We start from the raw sequence: 22,393 nt of genomic DNA on the forward strand, positions 1-22,393 counted from the left end.
CATTTATGAATGATGACTGTGTGAGCACCGATGACTGGAAACTGCTCTCGAACACTGTAGGCCCTGTCCAAACTTTGACCTTGAGTGTTCAAAGGTATGTGTGTCCATTGTTAATGGATGGTTATGGTTTTCACAATCATGAGTTTTTCTAGATAATAGGAAACAGCTTGAAGTTTCCCTGTTACACCATTGATGAGACCAGTGGCAATGTGGATATTTTTCTGAAGCATCAGCTTACAGCCTATGTTCACTCGTATGCTAGTTTGCAGTCCGGCTCTATGACTACAGTCAGCCTTATAAGCTATCAGTTTTTTCAGCACATTTTCCTGGTGGGAAGGAAGGCAGTCTACACTATCCATTGCCACAAGATGAATGTCCTTGCCAGGCATACTATCAAGCATAGCGGTCTGTATCTGGTTACAGGTTTCTACTGTAGGCATGAGACAGGTTGAACTTCCGTATTTGTCATCTAAATGTTTCATATGTTGGATAATTTCTTTTTTGCAGCTGTAAATATCTCCCTTGATTCAGTCGTTTACTCAACAAAATGTGATCAGTTTTATTGGTGGCTCCGAGTCTGGCACGGTTAAGCAGATTGGCATAAACCCGGTCCTGCTTCTGACGCATATTAATTGAGTTCATCATACGTGAACAATTTCCACAGGTCCAGACAATTTGTGCAATTCCTCTTGAGTAAGTGGCACTAGGTGGATTTGCATGCACAGGTGGAAGCTGCAGCAAATCCCCCAAAAGTAATCATAATTAGAACAAATGATAATTAGAATAATAATTAGAATAAGTAATATATAATTGAAAAACTTTGGTTTGTTTCAATACAATAATAGTTAATCATTTACCGGACGCTTTCATCTAAAGCGACTTATAGAGATTAGGGTGGGTGAACGATGCATCAATAACTGCTGCTGCAGAGTCACTTACAATAGGACCTGGGTTACATCTGAACCAAACAAATGAAAGAAGCACCAAACTTTGGTGTCATTTTTTCTCTGACCCCCTCTATATACTACTACAACCCACAAAAAAATCTGACCAAATACAATGTGAAAAATGTGCAAAAATGCAGAAAATCAAACAAGGGGCAAATACTTTTTCACGACACTATATATATATATATGTCTCCATTACCATATATTAAAGTCAAGAAAAGTAACATTTATTTTGGGTTTGTGACCACTGATTTATATACAAAATATTTAGAAATTACAAAGGCAAATGTAAAAAAACATAAAATATTAATTTATTTAACTTTAACTCATTATATACTGTGGGAAGAGGGATATGATTTTTGTTTCTATCTTAGTATGTGCTGACCGTGATTTACACTTGGTCGCTTCCACATACCGGTATGCTTCAAGTTCAAGTTCTTAGTTATCTGCTTGTGCCGGCCTGGGGTTCCATGCCTAGTAATTGTTGGGAGCTGCATGCAGATCTTTTCCTAGCCATGTTATATAATATTCAATTTTGAAGAATGCCAGTTTTATATGTATGTGCATACAAATGAAAAACAGCGCTTCTCTTGTTTGAATCAGGTTTACATTTAAAGTACTTGTATATAACGCTTCAGTACCGTTGTCAGATGTGCTTTGCAAAGAGACGTTATATACAGTGTAAAACTATCAGAAAAATAGTCATTTTTTAAATAAACCTTTTAGAGTGCAATATATGTACATGTATTGCTGTTTTTGTAAACATCTGAACGCTCATTAATATGAACCATTGCTATGTTCCCCAGCTGTTTGGATGAACAGGTTTCTACTGTATGTTATTCTTGGTTCATTTTTAACTGTTCTTGAAATGATATAGTGCGTTCCGGCACTTTTTTGGGGGGGGGGAACTCGAGCACTGATACTGTAACGTTTTCATGTTTAGGAAGTGTACTCAGGTAGACAGTGTTGAATTCTCAAAATGTTTGTTTTATTTGAAACTACAGAGAATTCCTGTCAGGGGCAGGAATTCACAGCACCAAAACAATAACCCTATGTTTTAGTCTTGTCACTTTTACTGTATATTCTCTCCGGTCACAGCTCACATGCTAGCTCAGTTGCACCCAATATTTCTCATTCAAGTTCAGTGCTGGACTGTCTCCAGTCCCCAGACTCATGCACCCCCCTGATTATATAACCTACCGATATTTCTGTCCGCTGTCCGGCTCATCAACCACTCACATCCATGCTCTTCAACCCCCGAAAAGAACACACGTTCTCCACACTCATTCACTCACTCCCCCTTCCTCCCAATAGTACTCAAAGAAATGAAAGAAGTTATTTACAAACCGCTAACCAAGATCAAGCTCTTGATGACAGACTGGAAAATTGCAAACGTAATACCGATCCACAAAAAGGGAGACAAACCCGAACCAGGTAACTACAGACCAATAAGCCTGACTTCTATTATATGTAAACTTATGGAAACTATAATAAGATCTAAAATGGAAAATTACTTATATGGTAACAATATCCTGGGAGATAGTCAGCATGGTTTTAGGAAAGGGAGATCGTGTCTAACTAACCTGCTTGAGTTTTTTGAGGATGCAACATTGACAATGTATAATTGCAAAGCATACAACATGGTTTATTTAGATTTCCAGAAAGCTTTTGACAAAGTCCTGCATAAAAGATTAATTCTCAAACTGAACGCAGTAGGGATTCAAGGAAATGCATGCACATGGATTAGGGAGTGGTTAACATGTAGAAAACAGAAAGTACTGATTAGAGGAGAAACCTCAAAATGGAGTGAGGTAACCAGTGGTGTACCACAGGGATCAGTATTAGGTCCTCTGCTATTCCTAATCTACATTATCGATTTAGATTCTGGTATAGTAAGCAAATACCAGCAAATTGTTAAATTTGCACATGACACAAAAGTAGGAGGAGTGGCAAACACTGTTGAAGCAGCAAAGGTCATTCAAAATGATCTAGGCAGACACATGGCAAATGACATTTAATAGAGAAAAGTGTAAAGTATTGCATGCAGGCAATAAAAATGTGCATTATAAATATCATATGGGAGATAGTGAAATTAAAGAAGGGAACTATGAAAAAGACCTAGGAGTTTATGTTGACATAGAAATGTCTTCATCTAGACAATTTTGAGAAGCTATAAAAAAAGGCCAACAAGATGCTTGGATATATTGTGAGAAGTGTTGGATTTAAATCAAGGGAAGTAATGTTAAAACTTTACAATGCATTAGTAAGACCTCACCTAGAATATTGTGTTCAGTTCTGGTCACCTTGTTACAAAAAGGATATTGCTGCTCTAGAAAGAGTGCAAAGAAGAGCAACCAGAATTATCCCGGGTTTAAAAGAATTGAATCTATTCAGTCCTGAACAAAGACTACGCGGCGATCTGATTCAAACATTCGAAATCCTAAAAGGTATAGACAATGTCAACCCGGGGGACTACTTTGACTTGAAAAAAGAAACAAGGACCAGGGGTCACAAATGGAGATTAGATAAAGGGGCATTCAGAACAGAAAATAGGAGGCACTTTTTTACACAGAGAATTGTGAGGGTCTGGAACCAACTCCCCAGTAATGTTGTTGAAGCTGACACCCTGGGATCCTTCAGAAGCTGCTTGATGAGATTCTGGGATCAATAAGCTACTAACAACCAAACGAGCAAGATGGGCTGAATGGCCTCCTCTCGTTTGTAAACTTTCTTATATTCTTAAGAACTAAGGTTTTAAACAAACAATTTGCCAGTTAAATATTAGTACATACTGACACTACAACAAGGAATCACACAATACCTGAATAGATTAAGAGTACTGTTACCTAGCCTGGAAAGCAGTCAAGTTTCAGTGTGCTGTTACCTTGTGTTTCTGAATGGCTGAATGGCCTCCTCTCGTTTGTAAACTTTCTTATGTTCTTATCTCATGCCAGGGGCAAAGAGATACACCCTTTTTTTTTTTTTTAAGGCTTGTCTCCGCTCCTGTCGCTCCCACTAGGCCATTGAATGGTTTAGAAAAAACGACTAAAAACCAGTTTTTTGCGTCTTTTTGATGATGTCGGGCAGGGTCCGACATTGGACCTGATAGGAATAATTGCAAAGGGTTAAAACACAAATTTGTTTCGATTCGCATGGGTACCATCATTACCAATAGTTTACAAATTTGGAATAAGGTTAATTTATTTTTTCATAAGCCTGCTGGATTGCATACACTGTCTCCTATTTGGTGTAATGTTCACCTATTAACAGACTCACACCCCTTTGTTTACTCCTCTTGGTCTACACGCAATGTACGTATATTGGGTGGCATCTTTAATGACACTGTCCTCCGCTCCTTTCAGGATTTACAAGAAGAATACTCTCTTCCAGGCTTTTCTTTCTTTTTACACCTCAGGCTTCGTTCATCCCTCCGTGCTCATGGGGTTCCCTGAGATGCTCCTTTGCGCCCTCATCCTTTGGTAGATATTTTCTGCAGCTCTCCTAGCTCAGGACCTGTATCATATATGTATAATAAACTTGTAGCTTTAATGTCAAGACCCTTCCAATTATGCTCATTTGGGATAGAGAGTTAAGCAAAGCTGCTGTCACCCCTGACTGGGAAACTGCCTGGGAAAATATTTTTATATCATCCAAAAATCTGGCCCAACAGCTTATTCATTTTAAATTGGCTCATAGATTCTATGTTACTCCACTTAGGTTTCAGATGAAAATTGCTGCAGATCCTATGTGCCAGGCTTGTGCCTAGGGCGTGACGGGCACTTACTTACATATGTTCTGGGAGTGCCCAAAAATTGTTACCTTTTGGCAATTTGTTGTGACTGCTATGGGCTCTCTATTGGGTCTGGCGGTGCCCCTCTATTGAGGTACTCCTACTGGCTGATGATTCCCGGTTGATGCTGACATCACACTTCAGGAAGATTTTCCTGGTAGGGATGACGGCAGCCAAGAAAACTATTCTGAAGGGATGGATGGAGCAGTCTATTTCTTTCTCTTCTGTCTGGCTAGATTACTTTTACAATATTATTTTAGAAAGATCCACGGCTCAATTACACTCAGCCTCTGCTGGCACGATGGCAGCATGGGACTTCTCTGTGGACCAGGTGGCACAGCTATTTTAGTTTTGTATTAGCTTTTTACTCTTTTGTTTTTCTGTGAGTTGTATATTTTTTCTCTATTTATATTATTATTGACTTTTTGTGTTTTTATTATTTTTTTTTTTTGTGTGTTTTACTTGTTTCAATTCCCCTTCCCTCGGGGTGGGGTTAAAATTTAAAAATAAAAAACAGTTGAAACTGACAAGTGCATGGACTGGCTGAAAGACAACCGGAGGCACAGCCACACAGCTTCTGCTGCTAAAACGGCTAAGAGATTTAGCTGCCAAAGAAAGGACCAGCAGAATTATTCAGACCACCAAAACATTATATGGAGCATTTTGTATTTTAAGTTGTTGCAGTTAAGCAAATTAAAACAGTCACCTCGTTATTGATTTTTCTTCTATTTCGTCAGTAAGGGCTGGAGATCCTGTTATTGAGCAGCTAGAACTTTTATTCATTTTATTCATTTCAATTGCACGTTATTACAATGCCTTTACAGCAAGTATCAAAGTATAGAAACATTTTACTGAATTCTTGAAGTTTAATGATTTCTAAAGTTCTGTAATGTGTCAAAGTTGTACTGAACTGTCATTAATTGAAATGCGCAAACTTCTTTTGACACAGGATTTAGTCAGGTGCAAGTTGAAAGTTTGTTTGAAAGTTTAAATATGTGAATTAACCTGGCAGCCCATATTGCTTGCCATTCCAGCATTCTCACAGTTGATCATTTGGGATGCATAGGTCGGGAGGCTTTAGGTAAGTTAAAAACTATTTGAAATTTATATGTGTGTTGGATTTAAAAGTATGGGGCACCACTACTGTTAACAGTTAGCTAAACATTGTTGGTGTTTATTTAAAAAAAAAGGTAAATTGTTGGGTGTATTTTTGGCCATTTATTAAGGTGTAATTAATTGGTGGTCCAGTGGTTAAAGAAAGGGGCTTGTTACCACAAGGTTCCAGCTCAGCCACTGACTCACTGTGTCGGACCCTGAGCAAGTCACTTAACCTCTTTGTGCTTCGTCCTTCGGATTAGACGTAAAACCAAGGTCCTATTGTCAGTGACTCTGCAGCAGTTGTTGTTGGTGCATAGTTCACCCCCTAGACTCTGTAAGTCGCTTTGGATAAAAGTGTAATTATTGTAATAATTATTATTATTATTATTATTATTATTTATTATTATTATTATTATTACTATTATTATTACTATTATTATTATCTAACTAGATTGGTGTTAGGGGTACCTTTTTAAGAGGTTGATCTGCTTCCATATGTTTGCAATAGTGTTTAGGATATAGCGCATGTGCTTTCGTAAGGATTTGTCGCTGCTAATGATGTGTGGATGAACTGGTGCTGCGGGTTCTGTAGAGTTTTCATCAAGTTTGCACTGCCTGTCTTATCACAAATGTTTTCGATTTACTTTTTGTTTTATATTTGGTAATAACAAGCTTGATTCCTCCCCCCCACCAAAAAAAAAAATTAAAAGTTGGGCTTGTTTTCAGGTCATTTTGGGTACAAAACACTGGAAATCTGGCAACCCTGAACAAGCGGAAGACTCATTAGTTGGAGACTTAAGTTGATGAGAAGCAATTTCCCTTCACAGTACGAATTAAAATGGTGTGCTGCTTTTTATGAGAAATTTGAAAAAGCAAGTCAACAAAGTAGATGTATTGATTGTTTTTGTATGTGGTGATTGTAATTTAACATTTTGCTTCTTCCCACAGTATCCCCTTGTAAATTTATATTTGAGTTATTCCAGTGATATACAGGTTAAACATGCCTGTGCTACTGATCAGCAAAAAAGTCATAGTCAAATAGTGATTTACAGTATTCTAACCTAGGTTGACAAAAGCCTAGGTAAGCATGGTTTGAGATTGCATTGATCTTAGCATTGCTTTACCAAGAGTAAGTGGCTTCCAATTACATTTTGATAGTTGTTTTTACTGCACCTTATCGTTTTTATTATGTTTACAATAATTCTGAGTGGTTTCTATTGATATTGTCTGCAAAGGTGTTGCCAGCCATAGACATATGTAACTAGAGATCAGCCTGTATTAGTAGCGTCATCGCCAACTTAGTGAGACCTTTTGTGTTACTGGCAGTGTAGAGAGGGTGTCCACTATATGGTTCTGACGCTACTATTAAGACACTTTGACTGATCTAGCCTGCCTTACTGTTGTGTATGGCTGGTAATTATAACTAAAGAGCAGCTTCTGATCTCAGGACAAAGCACCAGACTTAATTTTTTTAAACCAGTATTTTAGTGTTTGCAATGGGAACCATTCCTAATAATTTCAAACATCATAAAGATAAGACCATGAAGCAACTTTTTCTTTAACTATAACCTTCCTACCGTTAGTAGGGAAGATTTTATTAATAATTTTAAAGCGATAATAATCAAGGTTTAAACAAAAAAAAAGAAGAGAAATTGTAATAATTCTTGCCTCTCATTGGCAATACGTTATCATTGTATTTTTTGCATTTCTTAAGAATGCCTTTAAACGATGACAGTGATAAACTGTGTAAGCTGGTTTAGGTCCTTGTGAACAATCCATGTGCTTGTGCTGACTGCTGCTGCCCTCTTATGGCAGATACTGGGACTGCGCTTGGTCCATGGTGCGGGCTCAACGAACAGCAGGGGGGCTGGGAGCCATGGTGATGCAGCAGGGAGACGTTTCAGCCCTGCACCTGCTGGAGGCACTCTTACTCTCTCTGCCTCAGACGCTGTTGCAGAGCTACCTGTTGGTGACAGCCGAGATCAGCCTTATCACTCCAGGTAGGATTATCACTGGTCACTGTGGTGCCAATAGGCAAAACACTGCTGGACGTTCCTTGTGCAGCTAATTTTCTTCTGTAGTTGTTTATGATGTGTAAATATGGCCTGTGTCTTGTGTGATAATGCCACTCTAAATTTTGTAGGACTGTGTTCAAAAGTTTGAAGGTTAGTTCGCAAGCCAGAAATTTAAAGGTAGTTCTAAACCTTTGAATGTTCGTCAGGCAGCATTCACGCACTGGTCATATGTTTTTTCTTTTTTTTTTCTGTGTAACAGAAACCGTTTGACAATGTGTAAATACTTTAAATCACACATTAAGGGGCTGATGTAAGGGTTGGCGTAGTGCAAACAATCCTGCAAAATCCAATTTGCCGAGCGGCCAGGCAATTAATTTGCACTGCGACCTATGTAAGCTTAAGAGCTATACAAATTACTCAACACACACAAATAATGACCCGCAATCATGATAATGAGGGTCGCAATGGGGGGGGGAGGGGTTAGCACAAAGCCTACAATAAGGCAAAAAGGAAGAAAAAATAACAGTTTAAATCGGCTTAAAGAAAACAAAAGATTTGAAACAATTTTACATTGATTTAAAATCACTAGTTACAAGATGCAAATGTTTTTTATTCTTAAATCACCTAACAAGCACAGAGTAACGCAGGTAGAAAAACCCTAAGTAAAGTGAAACTGTTTGCGATGTCTATCCAAAGTCGCATCTGAAGACATATCTGAAGTCTAAAGAAATGTAATTTCTTGAGGTAAAAATAACAGGAATTCAGAATGATTTAGCAAAAGTTACATTTAAGTGTTTCCATTTTCTAAATTATGATAATGAACTCATCAGGCAAGAAAAGGAGGGGGGCGAACAATCAAGATTGTAAGCCCCATTGCGGCACAAACTAGCCAATCAGAGTGTGCGTCTGGAAATTTAAATAATCTATTTGTTTGAAAAGTATAAAGCCGACTATAAACATTGTATATTTATTGCATTTATATTGCACTCTTTATACAAAAGTATCGCAAAGCACTGTACAGTACATAGCAGAAAAAAGAACAAACCACAATACATTTGTACAGCATGTCACACATACAATTGCTATAATCAGACCATTTAAATAACAGTATACACATAATACAAAAGCAGCAATTTTAAAGTTACATTAAAACCCACTAAGATAAGAAAGCCATTTTATAAAAGTGTGTGTGTGTGTGTGTGTGTGTGTGTTTTTTTTTAAACTCTAATGGTCCCAGCTTCCCTGACAAACAAACGAAGACAGAGCATTCCATAGTTTAGCTCTACAAGAAAAAGTCCTGCATCCCGTTTTGCTTTTGTTGACCCTAGGAATAACCAGTAGTCCCGCATCCTGTGATCTCAGGGTGTGGTTTGGAAGATACAGGGTCAGTAACTCCTGCAAATAACTAGGTGCTAATCCATTCAGGGCCTTGTAATTTAACAGCAAAATCTTAAAATCAATTCTATACTGCACAGGGAGCCAACATAAAGAGGCCAAAACAGGGGTAATATGTTCACTTTTCCTGGTTTTAGTCAGAATTCTAGTGGTGGTATTCTGAACTGCAAGCGGAATACCACACATTTTGGGACACCAGAAAAAAGTGCATTACAATAATCCATTCTAGATGAAACAAAGGCATGCATTAGTCTCTCGGCATCAGATACGGAAATAATTTATCTAAGTTTGATTAGTTTGTAATGTTTCTCAAATGGTGAAAAGATACTTTAGTAACTTCCCTAATATGAGTCTCAAATGATAGAGTAGGATCAAGATGGCCCCCAAACAATTAATTTCTAGTTTATTATTATTTCTTTCTTAGCAGACGCCCTTATCCAGGGCGACTTACAATTGTTACAAGATATCACATTATACATTATTTCACATTATACAGATATCACATTATTTTTACATACAATTACCCATTTATACAGTTGGGTTTTTACTGGAGCAATCTAGGTAAAGTACCTTGCTCAAGGGTACAACAGCAGTGTCCCCCACTGGGGATTGAACCCACAACCCTCCGGTCAAGAGTCCAGAGCCCTAACCACTACTCCACACTGCTGCCAGTTTAAGTTTTGATGAGAGACTGCAAGGGTCAAGCTCATGTAATCCCACATTTCCTTAGCTCTCTGCTCTTTGATCTGCACTGTCTCAGATAAAAAAAAAAAAAGGAAACTACAAGACTGCACCTGGAGCCCTCAGCTCTCCGCATGAATCCATCGAGATCAGGGGCCCTGACACTTGGAGAAACACAAGGTAACAGCACACTGAAACTTGACTGCTTTCCAGGCTAGGTAACAGTACTCTTAATCTATTCAGGTATTGTGTGATTCCTTGTTGTAGTGTCAGTATGTACTAATATTTTACTGGCAAATTGTTTGTTTAAAACCTTAGTTCTTAAGAATATAAGAAAGTTTACAAACGAGAGGAGGCCATTCAGCCCATCTTGCTCGTTTGGTTGTTAGTAGCTTATTGATCTCAGAATCTCATCAAGCAGCTTCTTGAAGGATCCCAGGGTGTCAGCTTCAACAACATTACTGGGGAGATGGTTCCAGACCCTCACAATTTTCTGTGTAAAAAAGTGCCTCCTATTTTCTGTTCTGAATTGTCATGATTCTGAGAGTTCAGATTTCATACGTACTCTTTTTATTTGCTCTGCACACACTCTTAAACTCAGAGGAGACGTTTAGGAGGACAGAGGTGTTATTAACTCCTTGTGGTTCATGTTTGCGCGCTGGACCCGCAATATATCCAGATTACTTTTAACAATCAAGAAATTCACACAGACTCATGTATTTGAAGTATTACGAATCAGAGTATGATCAGTACTCATTCGGTTTATTAACTGCTAAATATTGGATTGAGTAGTTAGTCTACATCAAATCCCCAGCTGACAGACTATTTGGGCAGTCCAGTGTCTTAACAGATATCAACGTTAACACTTCAATACATTTATATGTATTTGCAAGGCCCGTGGGCAGGCTAAGAACACATCGCCTAAAGCACCCACTGCTATATCTCAGCACATTCAACAGAATACTCTCGTAATACTAAAACTTAGTGCAGATCCCTTATAGCAAACACATTCAATACATGTGAGGTAAAAATAATTGAATAAATGCTTACCCTTCAATACAAAGAAGTGCAGTGTAAATAAAAGAACAGAACTGGCTTCAAGAAGCAGATGAAACTGAGTTCAATCAGCTTAAATGTGTAAGTCTGCAGAAAATGGACCACTTTACCCTGCCAGGTATGATTGTGGTACTTCATTGTGATTACATAGAAGTTTTATAGGTTTTTCTCCTCATTGGAATACATGAGAAGCCTCAATTAAATCCAATCATTAATCTGTTTAGACAGTTCTTATCTTTTTTACAAATAATAGTTTTCAAAAAGATCCAAGCCAACTTTTCAGAATTAATTGGAGTCATGTACCAATAAATTCAAGACTTCATATTTGTCCAATTCTGAACCTATGTTTCCTCGACCCCCTCCTTTATCTGAAAAGTTAGGTGAATTAAGGTTCACAAGATCCTGGTTTATAATGTAATATAAAAAATACTACTGTTATATGCGCATGCAAACACGTTCTTATATGTGTTATATATGAGAGATGTTTTTAATATGTGACATCATCTCTATTTGATTATATTTTGCTAAATTAAAAGTGTGTTTCTCTTAACCCCATATTGTGTTTCAATGAGTCAGTTTTGACTCCATATACTAATGTCTAACAGAGTATTTGACAAAAGATTGCCTCATACAATGGTCAGGTCAATTAGTTTCATTAAGTTTAAGTGGTAATAATAATTACCAGGCTCTGACCTTTTATCTGAATTAGAGTGTGGCTTACACAAGCAAATTTCCACAGTCCCCTGTTTTTTTCAAGGCTAATGTCCGTGATTAATGTGAAACACTATTGTAAGCACTTTTTCAAATATATGGCCTATTAATGTCTGTTACGCTATAATTTTTGCATATTGTTTCAAGATATATTTTTTATCTGTGTTAACCCTTTGCGGTCCATTTATTAATTGCGCGTCAGGCACGCCAGGTCTAATTTATTTTCACACGCGCAGTTAATTTTAGACGCGCTGTTTAAAAGTATTTTTTTTCACAGTCAAACGGGTTTAAAAGGCCCTGCATAACAACAAAGCACTCACTAGGCATCTCCAGCCCCGCCTAACCCTTTCGTTCGCTGTAGTTTTCACCTATGTAAGAAATAAATAATAATAATAGTCGTACATACCGATCAATCATCTCCTGATCACTCGTTTTATCACCAAACTCCTCAATAATGCGATCCAAGTCATTATTTTATTACTATAACATCTCAAAAAAGCTCTGCAAATGTCCGTGTTCTCTGTGCGCTGACTTACTATCAGCCAGCTTGTTTACTTATGACCGCCCCGTTATCTGATACCAGGGCCATGTATGACTATTCATGAGATACGCCTTTTTTTTTTTTTTTTCGACTTGTCTCGGCTCCTGTCATTCCCACTCGGCCACTGAATGGTTTTCTCGACTTTTTCCGGAGAAAAAACGACTAAAACTCGTTTTTTGCGTTTCTATAATGATGTCGGACAGGGTCCGACAATGGACCTGATAGGAATAATTGCAATGTCGGACCGGGTCCGACAATGGACTGCAAAGGGTTAAACCATTAATTCCATAAACTTTAATTTCCAAACCCATAAAACTTGCCTGAAGTTATGGACAATCAAGGATTACCAAGATTAATTACCTTCTCTTTTGCTTTACTGAAGTGGAAGGCAAATAAGGCCCCCTCCTTTCTTTAACAGCCCTTACATCTTGATAAGAGAAAGAGGCCCCCTTCTCAATGCTTGGCAGAAGTGCTTTACACAGACTCTATCCAATTCCACTAATAACATTGTTAGTTGTCATAAAGAAATATTCTTAAACAATAATACAGTGGATTAATAACAAGGTACATTATAGTATATTATTACAAACTAACACAAAGAACATTATTATTATTATTATTATTTATTTCTTAGCAGACGCCCTTATCCAGGGCGACTTACAATTGTTACAAGATAACACATTATTTTTACATACAATTACCCATTTATACAGTTGTTTTTTTTTTTACTGGAGCAATCTAGGTAAAGTACCTTGCTCAAGGGTACAACAGCAGTGTCCCTGACCGGGGATTGAACCCATGACCCTCCGGTCAAGAGTCCAGAGCCCTAACCACTACTCCACACTGCTGCATAATACCTTTTATATTCTGTAATTTGATGGATATTATAATGTCTAAAGGACTTTTTATTTAGTTGGAGAAAGAAACCGAACCAATCCTTAAATTAATTAAATTAAATGTTGCTCCGACCTCTACAATCCTCTATCACTACAGTAAAGTCATGAACAAGCAATAACACTCGTCAGTTTAAATATTATGTTACTTATTAGACCAAAATACTTAACATATTATTAATCCTATGAAATCGAATAGATCTTTTTAGTTTCAAATATCGTTCTGTCTATAAAAGGGTTTATCATTTATTTGCAATACCTGGCCTTTGTGTCTAATTTCTATTTCCTTGACCATTCTAACCTACAGACAGTGTCAGTTAGCACTGATCCTCTTTTGTAACTACAAATGGCATTATAAGATGTACTTTAATTAATTTACTTCAGTTTAACAGTTGCTCCTAATATCACTTTATTTCTTTGATAATTCCCTCTAAGATTTGAATGGATGGTCCAGTTGATCTAAATCTAAATACAGGCCAGTATTAATACATTAAACCTCTATAGTACTATAATGACTGAACTAAGTGGGTGCGTGCATTCGCTGCTGAGTGACAGACAGGAGATCCAGACAGAGGTTGAAGTTGACACGCCCCGCAGGCGCGCAGGATTTATTTACACACACACAGAACAGCTAACGTGACACTACCAACCATGGTAGCTCACTGAGTGCGTACGGCCAGCGTACGAAAAAACAAAGTAAAACACAATACAAAAAACTATAAAATAAAAGGTGCCATAAAAACGGCTTGCGCTACTCCCTAATGCATGGAGGTCCCGCTTGCTCACCTCGCTATACTTTAAAGGGATCTACCATCCCCGAACTAATCTTTCGTATCTAGTCCTACAGCGTCTCGGCGCAGGCTTCCCCTTGCTGGACTCCCACAGCTAGACTCCCGGCTCTTTTTTTGAGGCTCTTCGGTTGGCTGGCGCACAAATAGCCTGCCTGATCTAATATAACAACTAGGTGGAAAAAAAAAAACTGTGTGGAAACGAATCAAATAGCAAACCAACCTCTATTCAATTTAACCACACTCACCTGGTACTAATCACACACTACCTCACCTAATTCAAACACCACCTTACAATGTAGTTAATTTAAAATGATGAACCGTTAACCTTAGCTACTGAAAGCCGGCACACAAAGAGGTCCAATGTTTTACTGCACAGAATAACTGGTTCAAGATCAGCTGCGACAGAATACCCCTTTATCTAATCTCCATTTGTGACCCCTGGTCCTTGTTTTAGGTTTTTGAATGCGTGAATCAGATCACAGCCTAATCTTCTTTGTTCAACACTGAATAGATTCAGTTCTTTTAGCCTGTCTGCATACGACATGCCTTTTAAGCCCAGGATAATTCTGGTTGCTCTTCTTTGCACTCTTTCTAGAGCAGCAATATCCAGACCAGAGCAGTGCCAGAGATTCCCAGGTCAGCGAGAGAGGATAGTAGAATAGAGTGATCGACAGTGTCAAAGGCAGCAGAGAGGTCGAGGAGAATTAGGACAGAGGAGAGAGAGGCAGCTCGGGAAGAGTTTAGTGAGTTAGTGACAGACAGGAGAGGGCGGTTTTAGTGGAGTGAGCAGAGCGGAAGCCAGATTGGAGAGGGTCGAGCAGAGAGTGGTTGGACAGGAAAGCAGAGAGCTGGCGGTGTACAGCCCACTCAAGGGTTTTGGAGAGGAAGGGTAGGAGGGAGACAGGATGGTAGCTCTGGAGGGAGGTGGGTCGAGGGTAGATTTTTTGAGGAGGGGAGTGATAGAGGCTTGTTTGAAGGCAGAGGGAAAGAGACCAGAAAGGAGAGAGGTGTTGAGACGGGAGGAGATGAAGGGAATTAGAGCAGGAGCAGCAGCTTGAAAGAGGTAAGAGGTGAGTGGGGATGGGGTCCAGGGCACATGTGGTGGGTTTGGGACCCTGGAGCAGGGAGGAGAGGGGAGAGAAGGTGGAGAAAGAGGGTGAGTTAGTAGGGGATGCAGTGGGTGTAGGGGTTGAACCGGGAGGGGGTGGGGGAGAGGGAGAGGTGTTAAAGACTTTGTGGATATCTGAGATTTTAGAAGAGAAGAAAGAGGCAAAGTCATCAGAGGAGATAGAGGAGGGGGGATGGTTTAGGAGGGAGGAGAAGGTAGAGAATAGTTTACGTGGGTTGTTAGTGGAAGCTTGGATTATAGATTGGAAATAAGTACATTTATCAGAGGAGAGAGGTCTAGGGCAGCAAGGAGTTTGGTTCTCTTCCATTTCTTTTCAGCAGATTGCAGTGTAGTTCTTGCTGAGCGGAGCACAGAGGAGAGCCAGGGTTGGGGAGGGGAGGGGAGGGGCGAGCAGGTTGGTAGGTGAGGAGAGAGGGAGGAGAAGAGGGTGGAGGTAGCAGAGTCTACAGAGAGTTGGGAGAAAGAGTCGATAGGAGGGGTGTGAGAGAGAGCGGTGGAGGCAAGGGCAGAGGGGGAGAGAGCAGAGGTTACGGCGAGAGGTGACAGTGGGGGTAGGAGGAGCAAGGAGAGAGGGGAGATACAGAGAAAGAGATGAAATAGTGATCAGAGAGGTCCAGGGGGGTGACAGAGAGGGTGGAGGGGCAGCAGGCCCTGGAGAAGGTGAGGTCAGCTTTGTGGGTAGGGGGGGAGGGGGGGGGGTGGAGAGAGACAGAAGTCGAAGGAGTTAAGGAGAGGGAGGAATCCAGCAGAGTGGCTGGGGTTGGAGAGAAGGATATTGAAGTCAGCTAACAGGACAGTTGGGGTAGACAGAGAGGGGAGGGAGGAGAGTAGATAGTCGAGTTCATCTAGAAAGTGAGCGAGAGGTCCAGGGGGACGGTACAGTACAATTAGTAGGAGTTGACAGGGAGAGGTTAGTTGGACAGCATGAAATTCAAAGGTGTTAACAGAGAGTGAGGAGAGGTCGGAGGGGACAGAAAACAGTAAGGAGGGAGAGAGAGAGAAGATTAGTCCCACCTCCCCGTCCAGCGAGTCACAGGGTATGGGACAGGACGTAGAGAGAGGACAAGGCGGCAGGAGTTAGTGTTATCAGGGGACAGCCAGGTTTCAATGGGAGCAAGGAAATCGAGAGAGAGGGAGAGGTGGGAAGCAAAGGCTTTGTTAGCAGAAGAGTGACAGTTCCAGAGTGCACCAGGGTGCGGGAGGGGAGAGAGTGAGAAGGGGGAGAGACAGGGGTGAGGTTAGAGGGGTTTGGAGGAGCAGCGGCCGAGAGAGGGCAGAGGACAAGGGCGAGAGGACAGAACAGGGATGTGAGAGAGTCATAGCTGGACAGGCAAGCCAAATAGGCACAGTGGGAGCGGTGGGGTGGAGGGTACAGACCTGACTAATAGATGGCGTCTTCCAGAGCGCTGCTAGGTTCGTATCTAGTCCTACAGCGTCTCGGCGCAGGCTTCCCCTTGCTGGACTCCCACAGCTAGACTCCCGGCTCTTTTTTTGAGGCTCTTCGGTTGGCTGGCGCACAAATAGCCTGCCTGATCTAATATACAACTAGGTGGAAAAAAAAAACTGTGTGGAAACGAATCAAATAGCAAACCAACCTCTATTCAATTTAACCACACTCACCTGGTACTAATCACACACTACCTCACCTAATTCAAACACCACCTTACAATGTAGTTAATTTAAAATTACTTGAAGCAGAAACTTACCTATCTGCCTCAGACACTGGTTACCTGTAGACTGACCACTAGTAGATTCACTCAGCTTAAATAGGTTCCAACCTCACTTTGCAAGGGAACTGGCAACAGCTGCTAACTGCGCTAGAGACAGTAAAAAAAAAACCCAAAACAATACTTTCACACACTTCAGTGGGATCACACCACTACAGGAGGCTGTGTGGAGACAAATCAAATTTCAAATCAACCTCTATGCCAGCGGTCTGTTGAGCAATTTTCACAACAGTGATTTCAGCAGTCAATTTTTGCCTGTCCATATTCATCTGGAGTTTACATTTCTTTTGTTCCTCTAATGACAAGCAATTGTTTTCTGTTTGTTGCCGATTTGCTTCTTGTTGCATGTTATTGGAGGTGACTAATTGCCTCAACAGATCTTACATGGTTGTCCTTCCAAAAGAAATAAATGGTGTGTGTGTATCCTCACAGCCTTGCCTGCATTCTCCACCAATGTAACCTGGGGCAGGTTCTTTGTAAGGCAGGGATTACACACAAAACCACACAACACAAGAACAAGTAAAGTTTAAAAACTGTTTATTTTTTAACAGTCTTTGGTAGAAGATGAGGGGCTTTGGGAGTGTTCTTTGCAAACGTTAAACAAAATATTCAATCAACCAAACAGGCAGAGGTCTTCCAGTCTCTTTGTCGATTCAGGCCAGGGTTCGTTACCGTGGGTAGTTTTCATACAGAAGTATTGTCCAATTGCCGTCCGGGTTCTCCAGTCCTAGTTTGTCATCGGGTGTTCAATCCTTAGTGTAATTTTCCTTTTTTTCTTTCTCAAAAACTCTTCTCCAAAGTCTCTCTCTCTCTCTCTCTCTCTCTCTCTCTCTCTCTCTCTCTCTCTCTCTCTCCCTCCTATTCCTTCACCTGCCAGGATCAAAAGACAACAAAAGAAAGCCCAAGGCGCAGTTAAGTAGAGCAGACTGATTGGTGTCACCTGTCTGCAGATTTGCCTTGATTACACCTGGAGACAGGTGTGGCTGTTCTGCTGCAGTCTGGAAATTGTGGTCCTGACTCTGAAATCCTTTGCGTTGCTGTCTGTGGTCCTGGCAGTCAAAAAAGAAACCTTGCAGACACATAACCTCCATCCACAACACAACCCCTGAAACCGCTACAATCTGTATATCTATATGTATGTGTATGTATATATGTATTATTATTATTATTTGTATTTATTTATTTATTGTTATTTATTATTATTATTTTTTTAAAGGCTGAGTGATTGTCACTATCTATTACTGCTCTTGTTATTATTTAATACCTATTACTCTGGATGTGGGATATTTGAAAAACTTGCCAGATGGGTTTGTGTCTGGGCAACCATGGCTATCTATTTTTCAAGGATTACTTGTTTGTACATTGTTTAGTTGTGGCACTGTAAAGTATGCAATCTACGCACTGGTTATAAAGCTAATTACGCTTTGGGTATTGTGCAACTTAGAAGATGGTTGGGGGGGGGGGTTCTATGTTTGCTCTGTGTTTTTTCTTCTTTCTTTCACTTAACTTTCTTTCCCTCTCTCTTCTGTTGCACTGTCTGGTATCGGTCAGAGACTTGGGTTTCTGAGGTGTTTATGCTTTGGATCAGCTGGGTAGTCCGTCTCATATTTACTCTATATCCCTGAAATCTTATGCCGGTTGCAACTAGCACTTGTATTTGCACCAATGGGTGCCTGGTTAATTTTATAAGCTGGAATGTAAAGGGGCTTAATCAACCAATAAAATGCAATAAGGTGCTTTCTCACCTTCAACAACTCAAAGTGGGCATTGCTTATCTCCAGAAGACACATCTCTGAAACTCAGACCACTTTCGTATATGCAAGTCCTGTTCCAAGTTTAGTGACAAGATTCAAGGAGCGGCAATCCTACTTCACAAATCTTTATTGCCTAACAGGTGGCGCAGACCCAAATGGCCGTTATATTGTTGTCACTGGTACACTTTTTGACTTCCCATTAATTTTAGCCAACATATATGCTCCTAACTGGGATGACAGCCAGTTCTTCACTCACGTTGTATCTTCTTTACCTGATATGCACACACATCACCTATTACTTGGGGTGGGGGGTATGAACTACGCTTTACACCCTAGACTAGACCGCTCTTCCTCAAATCCTACCCCTCCCTCAAATTCTGCCTCGACTATTCATTCATTTCTTGACACCTGTGGTATCTCTGACCTGTGGTGCTTTCTTTTTCCATCACCCCAGCAGTACTCCTTTTTTTCGCCCTGTCCATCAAATTTTTTATGGATAAAAAATTGCTTCCCACTGTTTGCTCATGTACGTGCCATAGTATAGTCATTTCAGATCATGCCCCCTTGGTTTTGGAGCTTGCTTTTCCCAAACAAACAACACCTCGCCACTCTTACAGGTTTAACCCTCTCTTGCTGTCAGATCAAAAATGTGTCCAATTTATTTTTTCCCCCAAATAGATTTTTCCCTAGATGTCAATTCAACTCCAGGGATATCTTCAGCCATGCTTTGGGAAACCCTGAAGGCATACCAAATCATTTCATACGGTGCTAGCCAATAAAGTCTGAACAGTCGGGTGTTAGAATTAACTGACCTTATTTTACAGTTAGATCAACAGCATGCTAACTCTCTAACTCCAGATCTCTGAAAACATCAACTGCCCTTGCAAAATGAATTTGACCTGCTGTCCACAAAAGAGGCAGAACAATTAATGATTAAATCTCGACATGCAATATATGAACATGGTGATAAAGCCAACAAAGTTTTGGCACACCAGCTGCGTCAGTCTGCAGCCACACATCTGATCCCACAAATGAATTTACTGTCAGGCCAGCCTACAACAAACCAGCAGGAGATCAATGACCAATTTAAACATTTTTACTCTTCTCTTTACAAATCTGAATTGCCTACAGATCCTTTGTTAATGGAGTCTTTTTTTGAGAACCTTTCTATTCCAACTGTTGATCCACAATCTAAAGCCCACGTAGAGGAGCCATTATTTCCAGATTAAATAACTGAGGTCGTTGGATCAATGCAGAGTAATAAATCTCCTGGCCCAGATTAGGTTTCCTATAGAATTTTATAAGAAATTTAGTTCTAGTGTATCTCCTTTGTTGAGCTCTGTGTTTACTGAATCTTTTTTGTCTCTGTCTTTACTGCCAAGCTTCCATATCGCTACTGTTGAAACAGAATAAAGACCCTCGAGTGTGGCTCGTACCGCCCTATGTATCTCCTTAATGCAGGCTTTAAAATTCTTGTTAAGATCCTAGCACACCGTTTTGAATCCATTCTCCCCTCCATAATCTCGTCTGATCAGACAGGGTTTGTGCAATGTAGACACTCATATTTATTTATTTATTTATTTATTTATTTATTTTATAAATTTAGTCGTCGCCAATTATTTTACCCCGGTTTTCACCCCAATTTAGCATGCCCAATTATTATCTGTATCCTCGGCTCACCGCCTGCAACCCCCCCGCCAACTCGGGAAACTGAGGCTGGCACACGCGTCCTTTGAAATGTGCTCCTGCCAAGCCATCATTTTTCGCACTGCAGATCCACAGCAATGCCACCAGACCTATAGTGCCAGAGGACAACACAGATCTGGCGGCTCCACTGCAGAGCCACAGGCGCCCTATCGGCCACAGGGGTCGCTAATGCGCGGTGAGCCGTGGATTCCCCTGCCGACCTAAGCCCTCCCTACCCGGGCAGCGCTCAGCCAATTGTGCGCCGGCCCCTAGGAACTCCCGGTCACGGCCGGCTGTGACATTCGAACCTGCGATCTCCAGGCTATAGGGCACATCCTGCACTCCGCGCGGAGCGCCTTTACTGGATGCGCCACTCGGGAGCCCGACACTCATATTTTAATCTTCGCCGTTTGTTCAATATAATATATACTCCTAAATCCCCCTTGCCGGAGGTCATTGTTTCACTTGATGCGGAGAAGGCATTTGATCGTGTTGAGTGGGATTACTTATTCAGTACACTGCACAGGTTTGGCTTTGGTCACAATTTTATTTCTTGGATCAAGCTGTTATATACCTCCCCATCAGCCCCAGTTCGTACAAACAACACACATTCTAAATACTTCCCTCTCCACCAAGGTACAAGACAGGGTTGCCCTCTGTCACCCCCCCTCTTTGCAATTGCCATTGAACCTCTTTCATTGTCTCTGCGTGAAAACAGAGAGGTGCGGGGAATAATTCGAGGGGGTCAAGAGCAGAAGGTATCTGTATATGTAGATGATCTGCTTTTATATATTTCTGATCCTATGTTCTCTCTCCCCATGCCTTAGCTATATTTGAGCAATTTAGATTTTGTAGATTTTCTGGGTATAAACTCAATTTACACAAGAGTGAACTCTTCCCTATCAATGTGGCAGCCCACCGGTGCCCCTTTTGATAATTTCCCCTTCAAAATTGAATCAGACCATGTCGTGCACAGGCAGACGAGGAATGCACACGAGCAAGAATGGATCCAGATATCCTCTGTAAAACTTTCTCCTATATCTTGTTCCCACAAGGTTTTCAGTGTTGATAGAGAGGGGCAATGCAGAGACAGTATAATATTATACATTTTTTATATAACTCTTCTACCGTCCGTGTGGATACCCAGTAAGGAATCAATAGTGGATTTGAGAGGTTGCAGAGGAAATTGAGCCAGTTTATTATGCACAAAGTAAATACAGCTGTTGCATTTATACTTACCGGTGTTAATTAGTGGCAGTTACCGGCGCTATGTTTTGAATGCAGTTTATTCATATTGTCGCTTTACAGTGCTGGCAGTCTGCAGTCTGCTTGTTTCTCTCCTGGTCAACTGTATGATTATTAAAAGCGAACTCCACCACCGCAGGTACTTTTAGTGTTATCTCCATGTTGTTGTTTTGTTTTTTCGTGTCTGTGACAAAACTCAAAAATCACTATTTTTCTCAGGATTTTCTGTGATCAGTGATCAGAAATCTGTCTTTGCTTCCCGCCTACACATTTTGATTCCTGGGCTCCCTGCTGCTTGTGACGTTATGATCACAGAACGGTGCAAAAGGCTAGAAAGGTGTTTTCTATTTCCTTAGCAATGGTCTTAACAACCATGGCAGGAACCTGTTTATGTGCAAAATTACAAGATGACTGCGTGTGTTAAAGAGGGGCTGCATTTATTGAAAATAAAATCGAGTCGAGTCATTTGATGGATTCAAGTCATCACAACTCTGCTTTGAATATCTTTGGCAGTCAAGCACGGATTGTTATTAACCTTCCTCACAAATCTTCTTCTTGTTCTTGGTGAAAGAACCTTCTTTCTTCCAGACTGAGGGAGCGTTGAGACAGTACCATGAGTCTTGTACTTCTTGATAATAGAAACAATAGTTGAAATTGGGATACTCAAATGCTTGGAAATCTTCTTGTATCCTTCTCCAGCTTTATGACAATAAATAATTTTCTGCCTAAGGTCTCCAGATAGCTCTTTACTTTTTCCCATATTAACTTATTGGTAATGACAGCAGTCATCCTATGCCTAACTCTTTTATACTCTCCAAGAATGCTCACCTACAATCCAGCATTTTCTAGACTTTTCTAGAATTAGGTTCTACATTATAATATTGAAATTTCTAGCACCTTGTAGACAATACCATCATAGCATCAAAGGGTATGA

General features: G+C 40.4%; 1 protein-coding gene across 2 annotated transcripts in view; it reads left to right on the top strand.

The window, feature by feature from the left end:
* Nucleotides 1-22,393, top strand: part of LOC117410774 (XK-related protein 5) — an 84,593-nt gene that overhangs the window by 6,558 nt on the left and 55,642 nt on the right. Inside the window, exon 3 of one of the 2 annotated variants that reach the window (XM_034017566.3) lies at nt 7,651-7,835. The exons of the other annotated variant lie outside the window; for it this stretch is intronic. Coding sequence (XP_033873457.1) covers nt 7,651-7,835 — 185 coding nt within the window. The remainder of the gene's footprint in view (nt 1-7,650; nt 7,836-22,393) is intronic. 2 annotated transcript variants of the gene reach the window in all.

Source organism: Acipenser ruthenus, chromosome 6 (assembly GCF_902713425.1).
Source record: "Acipenser ruthenus chromosome 6, fAciRut3.2 maternal haplotype, whole genome shotgun sequence".
Classification (NCBI taxonomy): Eukaryota; Metazoa; Chordata; class Actinopteri; order Acipenseriformes; family Acipenseridae; genus Acipenser; species Acipenser ruthenus.